The following is a 9,714-nucleotide window of genomic DNA, read 5'->3' on the forward strand; positions in this document are numbered from 1 at the left end:
CCCCAGCACCTTACCGAGTACTAGCCCCAGTACCTTATCCAGTACTAGCCCTAGCCCCAGTACCTTACCCAGTACTAGCCCAAGTATCTTACCGAGTACTAGCCCTAGCCCCAGTACCTTACCCAGTACTAGCCCCAGTATCTTACCGAGTACTAGCCCTAGCCCCAGTACCTTACCCAGTACTAGCCCTAGCCCCAGTACCTTACCCAGTACTAGCCCCAGTATCTTACCGAGTACTAGCCCTAGCCCCAGTACCTTACCCAGTACTAGCCCTAGCCCCAGTACCTTACCCACTAGCCCCAGTACCTTACCCAGTACTAGTCCTAGCCCCAGTACCTTACCCAGTACTAGCCCTAGCCCCAATGTCTTACCCAGTACTAGTCCTAGTCCCAGTACCTTACCCAGTACTAGCCCTAGCCCCAGTACCTTACTGAGTACTAGCCCTAGCCCCAGTACCTTACCCAGTACTATCCCTAGCCCCAGTATCTTACCCAGTACAAGTCCAAGCCCCAGTACCTTACTGAGTACTAGCCCTAGCCCCAGTACCTTACCCAGTACTAGCCCTAGCCCCAGTGTCTTACCCAGTACTAGCCCCAGTACCTTACCCAGTACTAGTCCTAGCCCCAGTACCTTACCCAGTACTAGCCCTAGCCGCAGTGTCTTACCCAGTACTAGCCCCAGTACCTTACCCAGTACTAGTCCTAGCCCCAGTACCTTACCCAGTACTAGTCCTAGCCCCAGTATATTACCCAGTACAAGTCCTAGCCCCAGTATCTGACCCAGTACTAGCCCCAGCCCCAGTATCTTACCCAGTACTAGTCCCAGCCCCAGCCACTTTCCCTGTCTTGGTCCTAGCTCCAGTTCCTTTCCCCAGTCCTAGCCCCAGCCCCCACCCCAGAGTCCCACAGGGCCTGTTCCCCTGGCATGGTCTGTGTGGCTCCTGGCTGAGCGTGTGTGAGCTGCGTATGCCTGAGCTGCCAGCCTCACACTCTGAGTTCATGTGGATCTCTTCATGTTCACAGGCCAACCCTCCCCCCATCATCGTCAACGCAGACTCACTGGATGCAGGCCCTTATGTAAGTATCTGTTGTCTCTACACCTCCCCCCCTTTCTAGCTTTCTCTTTTTCAAACTTTTTCTTGCTGTCTTACTATCTGTCTCTGTCTCTCTGTCTGTCTCTCTGTCTGTCTGTCTCTCTCTCTCTCTTTCTCTGTGTGTGTCTCTCTCTCTGTGTGTCTCTCTCTGTCTTCTGGCGGCCACAGCATGCTATTCACCATGAGGACTCATTTCTATAATCCTATTGACCCCAGCTGTATACGCAAGATGAAGAGGCCCCAATTGTGCATTTTGGAAAATGAAATGGAGAGAGAAAACGATGATTCCGCATTTTATCATGCAATACAATACCCACTATTGATGTACTGCAACATTATGGTGTTTGGGATGTAACCAACATTATTTAATCAAAATCTCCACCCTGTTTTGCTGATCTGTAGCTTCTTTCACATAGCAGTAGTAATTTATCAAAATATATATGAAATATAAATAACAGTCAATGTATCTATGTATTTTTGTATTTAAATATAAATCTTATTTATATATGTGAATATCTTTATTTTCTGATCATGTATTTTTGGGTCTTTATTTTGATCCGAGATGTAACTGACCTGTATGTGTCCCTATTTCCCTTCCAGGTGAATGGCAGTGATGGGATGTACAAATATGAGGAGATTATCCTGGAGAGGGTGAGTACTAGCCTGCGTTCCTACATCCATTTTCTCCTCATCTCATTTCTTGAGACCCACTCATAGAGACCCTCTTGCACCACTAGGGGGCAGTAAGCAGCTCAGTCTTGTGCTCTGCTAAGATGGTCTCCCTGCGCAAAAGACAATCCATTTAAGGAAAACAAAGACAAATGATATAAAGGTTATCGTGGATGATGTGTGGATCAGTCATTGGTGTGTGTGTGTGATGGAGATAAAGCCCTCACTATCTCTTTGATAGCCCTCCAACACATCATGTTCGTAGTGAAGTGAAGCCTAGGGAAGGTTTCATAATGCAGCTTGGGTCACCCACTGACAACTCAATTTGTATCCTCCTCATCCTCTATTGAAAGGTTCCTACAGGCATGTGTACACACACATACACACACACACTTAGGGACCCCATGAGAGTTGCACATGTCAGAAGTAAGGCTTGGTCCCACAGTGGAACTCAGTACTATATGTTCCCTCTCCGGCTAGTCCACCCACACATACAGATGCATCTTCACCTCCAGCATGGATGCAGCGCTGCCTTCTCCCTAACTTCCCTCTAAGTGGCATGTCTGCATGCATAAGCTTAAATAAACTATGTAAAATCACACTTTAAGAGGTCTGTGGGTGTGGAACATTTGGTGGTTGGGCCCAGTGCACTCCTTTTGGCTCCCGAGCTGCAATCTGGGAGTCCTCAGCCTTCCTCTGTCCTAATTTGTTGGGACCGAGGCTCATTAATTATAGAAAATGATAAAGTGAACTCTTTTCTCAGCTGTCTTGTTTGGGGCCTGTCTCTGTGGCCACGGCTGTCAGAGGGAGCACTGTGTCCAGAGACAGCACACCCAGATGGGTGCTCTGCCATTCTGGGAGAGAGAGAGAGAGAGAGAGAGAGAGAGAGAGAGAGAGAGAGAGAGAGAGAGAGGGAGAGCGGGAGAGAGGGAGAGAGAGAGAGAGAGGGAGGGAGGGAGGGAGGGAGGGAGGGAGGGAGGGAGGGAGGGAGGGAGGGAGGGAGGGAGGGAGGGAGGGAGGGAGGGAGGGAGGGAGAGGGAGGGAGGGAGGGAGTGGGAGAGGGAGAGAGAGAGAGGGGGAGGGAGGGAGGGAGGGAGGGAGGGAGGGAGGGAGGGAGGGAGGGAGGGAGGGAGGGAGGGAGGGAGGGAGGGAGGGAGGGAGGGGGAGAGAGAGAGAGAGAGAGAGAGAGAGAGAGAGAGAGAGAGAGGGAAAGAGAGAGAGGGAGGGAGGGAGGGAGGGAGGGAGGGAGGGAGGGAGGGAGGGAGGGAGGGAGGGAGGGAGGGAGGGAGGGAGGGAGGGAGGGAGGGAGGGAGGGAGGGAGGGAGAGAGGGGGAGGGAGGGAGGGAGGGAGGGAGGGAGAGAGAGAGAGAGAGAGAGAGAGAGAAAGAGAGAGAGAGAGAGAGAGAGAGATGAAGGTGGAAGGGGTAAGTGAAGGAGAGACAGCATAAATACAAAAGAAGCAGAGGAAGAGACGGGGAAGCTCTTTTTCATAAAATAAAGATGAAATCCTCCCTCCCTGGCTCCAGTCTTGTATCACTCCAGACCAGAAATCCCTCCATTTATGGACAAATGGAAGCCAAGCTGCCAGTAAGGCCTAACCATACATCACATTGATAATCGTTCATAGACGGCACGTCTTCACAAGGAACACACAGCTCTATAAAAACCCAAAAGGGTTGCCTGTATTTAAATCTTATAAATATATATGTATTAATTGAGAGCTTTATACAATTTTATATTTGATTTATCTTGTTCTACACATTAGAAGTGTCTTAAAATGTTATATACCTACATATTTATTGACAACTTTAATTATGTAAGTATGTTTGCAATTATACTTTGTAAATATCCATTGAAGTGAAATGTTGGTTTGCTTGGGCATGGATGATCATCAGAGACAGAGCCCAGTTCCTCACAGGTGTGAAGAAGTGTGTGTCAGCCCTCCTAAGCAGTCTGCATAGATCACATGCTCCCCTAGCACAGCAATACTATTAAGGAACCCATCTCACTGACCTTGACAGGTCTCTCCTCGAGTGAGGTGGATCCATCACTCATGTGGAAATGCAGTGTGTGTGTGTGTGTGTGCTTGTGGAGGTGCATACATGTATTAATACATAAATATTAGTATAGGTGTAGGTGTGTGCGCGTATGGATCTGTGAGTAATTGGGTGCGTATTCTTGCACGTGTGTGGGTGCGTGAGTGCATGCATTTGTAAAGAAAAATATGTGTATGTGTGTGTGCATTCTCCCTCATACCTCATGGTCACCCCCTCCCCCTCCCCCTGCAGGGCAACTCTGGGCTGGGCTTCAGCATCGCTGGGGGGATGGACAATCCACACATCCCTGATGACCCTGGGATCTTTATCACCAAGATCATCCCTGGGGGAGCTGCAGCCATGGACGGCAGACTGGGGTGAGCCCCTCCCTCCCTCACCGCTCCCTCCCTCACCCCTCCCTCCCTCACCGCTCCCTCCCTCCCTCTCTCACCCCTCCCTCTCTCTCTCACCCCTCCCTCTCTCACCTCTTCCTCCCTCTCTCACCCCTCCCTCCCTCTCTCACCCCTCCCTCCCTCTCTCACCCCTCCCTCCCTCTCTAACCCCTCCCTCTCTCACCCCTTCCTCCCTCCCTCACTCACCCCTTCCTCCCTCCCTCTCTCACCCCTCCCTCTCTCACCCCTCCCTCTCTCACCCCTCCCTCTCTCACCCCTCCCTCTCTCACCCCTCCCTCTCTCACCCCTTCCTCCTTCCCTCACTCACCCCTTCCTCCCTCCCTCTCTCACCCCTCCCAACCTCTCTCACCCCTCCCTCTCTCACCCCTCCCTCTCTCACCCCTCCCTCTCTCACCCCTCCCTCTCTCACCCCTCCCTCCCTCACACTCATCTTCTAAATGCTCCTCATGTGTTCACTGTCAGGACTCGTTGTTGTATATTCTCTTTCTGACTTTCTCTTCAGTGTCTCTCTCTGCATTTCTGTCCTCCTGTTGCTCCTGTGTAGACTAACAGGGTAGCATGGGTATGGGCTGTGGGTTTCCGTGGATTCATTAGAGTAACTGCTCTGCCCCTCTCCAGGGTCAACGACTGTGTGCTGCGTGTGAACGAGGTGGACGTGTCCGAGGTGGTCCACAGCCGGGCAGTGGAGGCCCTGAAGGAGGCCGGGCCCGTGGTCAGGCTCCTGGTCCGGAGAAGACAAGCCCCACCAGAGACCATCCTGGAGGTCAACCTCCTCAAGGGGCCCAAAGGTCAGCAGACTGCTGCCAGAATCTCACAACTGGTTGAAGTTTTGTGGCAGTAAAAGTTTGGGGATGTTTCAGCACTGCTTTTGATCAACGAACATTAAGTTATAGGATAAGGGTTAGGGAACTTCCTTTCTTGTTAGTTCTGCAAAATGAGAGATAAACAGGATTTTATCTTTACAAACGACAGTATGCAGTGTATGACCGCCATGCTCAAATATAAATGTGTACAACAATGTAGCTCACTCAGAGAATCACCAGTCTAAAATAGAAAAACATATTTCAATGTCATCAAAACCTATAAAAGTGTTTTCCCTCATGTTTCTCAACATCTGCGTCTTGACTTAGTTTCAGAAATGCACCACCTCCTATCTTTCCATGCTGTTTTCAGGGCTGGGTTTCAGCATCGCTGGAGGCATCGGCAACCAGCACATCCCTGGAGACAACAGCATCTACATCACCAAGATCATCGAGGGGGGCGCGGCTCAGAAGGATGGCCGGCTGCAGACTGGAGACCGCCTGCTAGCTGTAAGGCACTCACACACACACACTCTCACACACACAGGTTTACTCACACGCACAGCAACATATAATGAGACACAGAGTATCTTACTATTTATCTCACTACCTTACATACAGACCACAACATTTCAGTTGGTACTTTTTTGGCATGATTTTGATGTGTTTGATGCTTAGAGAGTCTCGATTAGCTTGTTTGTCAGTTTCCACTCCCAGATGCCAGGGTAGTAGTGGAGGAGTGTGAGTGTCTGTACTCTCTCCTGAACAGCCCTCCCAAACAGGTCCCGGGTGACACGCAACAGCATTTAATGGCACTGTGTGTGTATGTGTGCGTTTGTGTGTGCTTGTGCGTCTATGTTCTTGTGTGTGTGTGTGTGTGTGCATGTGTGTGTGCGTGTACGTGCGTGCGTGCGCCCCTGTGATTGATCCCGGCTGAGGCCTGGGCTCTGGAGCGTCTCCCCAGGCATATTTGTGCCACCGAAGATAAAAGAACCCACCTGCCAGCTGGATGACTGACTGCACCGTCGGCAAAATATGAGATGTGTTTAAGGCTGCCATAAATAAGAACAGAGTCACGATGCCGCACCAGCGATAGTGCAGGAGCTGTGAGGGGCTGCAGCCGCACACAGTCCCCCACCCCAGAGCTCTCAGCAGAGGGGTCGTCAGAGACCGACGGGCCGCTCCATCAAATACTCTGTTTGATTCAAGATTTTACCCCCCAAAGTCCGCCGGTTTCTGTGGAAACAGTGCCTATGCTGACAGGCTGACTGTGTGGAACGGCCCTCCTGCTACGGCACTTTACTGCTGGTGTACACGCTTTCCCTCTATCCCTCAAACGTCAATGAATCTATTAGAGATATCATCGAATGGCAGTGGGATTCATTAGGTGGTGAATGACGTGTTTGTTCGGTTCAGGGGAGATTCTGATTGAGGTCACCTCCGTCGGTGTGGACTCAGGGATTTGCCATTGATCTCTGTCACCTCCTGATTGTCCAGAATGTGTTCTCAATGACTTACCTGGTCAAACACACGCAAAATAAGATAAATGAATGACGATGTGCGATTGTGTGTGTGTGTAGGTGAACAACATCATCCTGCAGGACGTGCGTCATGAGGAGGCGGTGGCGGCGCTGAAGAACACGTCAGACATGGTGTACCTCAAGGTGGCTAAGCCAGGCCCCGTCCACCTCAACGACATGTACGCCCCCCCAGACTACTCTAGCAGTACGTATCTTCTTCTGCTGGTGGCTTCGGGCCCGCACACACACACACACACACACATACGCACCGCTCTCGCACACACACACACACGTACACACTGCTCTCGCACACACACACATACACACTGCTCTTGCACACACACGCCCTCCTCACTGACACAGTGGATTTGGTTTTAAAGCACGGTTTAATGGAGAAGGCAACTTAGAGCATGTTATTGATCCGTATTTCATCATTCTGCTGTGATCCGAAGACGTCAGCCTCCTGCAGAGCAGCACTAGCTGTCGGCTGATGTCCTGTGTAGAATGAACTGTGCATACATATTAGTAGAATATCTAGAAGCTATCTATTGTCCCTGACTGTTAGATGAGATGTTTATAGATCTTTGTGTGAGTGGTAGTGTTGAATCAGTCTGCTCTCTTCAGTGCGGCTGTGCCGAGACTCCCACATGGTGTGTAGACACACACACACACACACACACACACACTGCTGCCCACAGCAACAAGCCCAGCTCTCTACCTCCTACTGAGTGTGGAGGCTTTCTCACATCCCACCTGCTCATGAGAGCCCACATCCCTGGGCCCCTGCCACTCACACACACACACGCACACACACACACACACACACTCAAAGATGATCCACTGATAGGCCGTACACAATAATAAATGCACCTCATAATATACTTCTCAAACAGATTCAGTACTTATTGTTTGTGTTGCTATGGCGTCAGCAAGCCTGTAATACTGACTTAAGCTCTGAAACTATGGCCCACAGTCAGATGACGCCGATTAGTTGTGCCATACAGTAATACCTAACCACCCTAGAAGAATGACAATCTAAAGAGGTGGATTCCAGATTACTGGCATTTCAGACTGTAAGAAGTGGATTCCAGACCCTATGGCGTGACAGAAACAGTGAGGATTTCTCAGTAAGATAATCAAATCTAAAACATTTCAAGACAATGTTTTCACAATTACTGGTCGGATTGATTCCGATAGAATCTATAAGATATATATGTATTATATTGTAACAAAATGATATAACGTATACTGTACTGTAGCGTGATGTAGGTTGGGCGGAAAATGTGTCTGCATTTAAGTAGAGTCACATGTTCAAAACCTTCAACAACCCCCCTCCACACTCCAACACACACTCTCACTCCTTCACTCACACACAGACACAAACACACACACACACACACGAACGCTGTTTTAATCATGCTTCCTTTCCCCCTGTTGGCCTGGCCCTCCCTCCAGCCTTTCCCACCATGGTGGACAACCACGTGAGCCACAACTCAGGCATGGCCTACATGGGGGCCATGGAGCCCAAGCCTGTGTACCAGCCCTCCCAGGTCACACCCTCCAGGTACTCCCCAGTCCCCCGCCACATGCTGGGGGAGGAAGACTTCACCAGGTCAGTGACACGCTCCAGCGCCAGTGGCTTCTGTCCTGTCCCCGGCTCAATCCTCTCTAACTCCAGTGTTATCTAGTCTGTTTACATGAGGACAGTACTCACGTAGACAAGTATTTAGTTGAATGGGAATTGTTTGTTTTGTTGGTGTGGTTGGACCAGTTGACACTGACAAGTCAGGGCTACGGTTTTCCATCTGAACCAAAACTGAACTACTGAGAGACACGCCAGACATGTTTTCCTCCAACTGCTTTGAACTTGGTGACCCCTACTGAGTATTTAACATGCCATTTTCTGGTGTTTTTGGTGTGTCTTTGTTTGGTGACATACTTACTATATATATATATATATATATGTGGTTGGATGTCCAATATGATGTGTCATGCAACACGGCAAGACATCTGAACCGTGTAGTGTGTATGTGTGTGTGTGTGAGTGAGTGCAGCACGGCTTTGATGAACTTTATCTGGAGCTGGGTGGTTGTGTGGTGCGGCAGCAGTGTGTTGACCCAGTGCTTCCCAGCAGCCTCGATCAACCCTCCTTCCAGCTGGGTCTTACATTCCTGACCCCTCACCTACTGCAACCACAGAGGTCACGTTAGAACCCAGAGCTACAGGGACGTGTGTGTGCATAGATTTGCGTGTATGTACCTGTGTGGAAAGTATGCGTTGTGTGTGGTGTGTGTGTGTGTGTGTGTGACGCCAGCTCTGTGTACATGTCCAAGTTGTGCCCCTGTCTGTGTTTCTGTCTTTTTACATGTGTGTGTTTGTGTGCTCTCTCTCTCCCCTCATGTCCTTCACCAGCCCCATTCACTGTCTGTATTTCTGTACCCCCCCCCCCAGCAGGGCTGAGCCTATTTACAGTGTCATCCACAAACCAGGGGACAGTGGGGGCCCCCAGGGGCTCTACAGCGGGGCCCCTCCCCAGGATGCAGGCTTCTGTCCTGCCCCCGCTGCCCTGTGCCAAGGCCCTGTCCCCTCCTCCTACTCCGGCAGGTACTAACCCCTGTGCATCGTGCCCACGCTTAGCTAACCCTCCTCTCTGCAGCCCTGCTCTGCCCCACCCTCACACCCCCGCAAGCCTGGCATCTGGCTGGCCTGGCACCCAGCAGCCCGGCCCGGCGGCCAATGAGGGTGAGGAAGGGCACATGTCAGTGGCGTTGCCAGGCTCCGCGCAGGAGCATGGCTGCTCTTTGACACGGGCAGAGGGAGGAGAGGGGGGGGGGCGGAGTGAGGAAGGGGCGAGGAGAGGACAGATCAAGGGAGGGAGAGGACAGATCGAGGCAGGGAAGGGTGGAGAGAGAGGGAGGGAGGTAGTGAGGGATGGAGGGATAAAGTTCCTGCAGAGGTATCCTTTACAGAACAGTGTGTCTGTATCGTCTATACATGTCCCCCCCTCCCCTTCAGCCCTCTGCCTTCTGCTTACATCTACCTGTCAAGCCTCCAGACACAGTATACAACTCACAATATAAACAGTACATCTGGAACCTTAACCTTATAGACTAGCCAAGGTTCTATCTACGGTGCTACCAAGCTGTCTGTTGCCAACTGACAGAGACTACCACAACCACAGCA

At 50.8% G+C, this 9,714-nt stretch overlaps 1 protein-coding gene across 3 annotated transcripts in view; it reads left to right on the plus strand.

The window, feature by feature from the left end:
• LOC146302453 (disks large homolog 3-like) overlaps positions 1-9,714 on the plus strand; it is a 54,596-nt gene that overhangs the window by 23,925 nt on the left and 20,957 nt on the right. For all 3 annotated transcript variants that reach the window (XM_084684727.1, XM_084684725.1, XM_084684726.1), the window contains exons 2-8: positions 1,023-1,076; positions 1,694-1,744; positions 4,051-4,175; positions 4,830-4,999; positions 5,385-5,521; positions 6,592-6,736; positions 7,987-8,143. In XM_084684727.1, the coding sequence (XP_084540853.1) occupies positions 1,023-1,076; positions 1,694-1,744; positions 4,051-4,175; positions 4,830-4,999; positions 5,385-5,521; positions 6,592-6,736; positions 7,987-8,143 (839 nt within the window). The remainder of the gene's footprint in view (positions 1-1,022; positions 1,077-1,693; positions 1,745-4,050; positions 4,176-4,829; positions 5,000-5,384; positions 5,522-6,591; positions 6,737-7,986; positions 8,144-9,714) is intronic.

The sequence above is a fragment of the Hypomesus nipponensis genome, chromosome 1 (assembly GCF_054491055.1).
Source record: "Hypomesus nipponensis isolate SF chromosome 1, ASM5449105v1, whole genome shotgun sequence".
NCBI lineage: Eukaryota > Metazoa > Chordata > Actinopteri > Osmeriformes > Osmeridae > Hypomesus > Hypomesus nipponensis.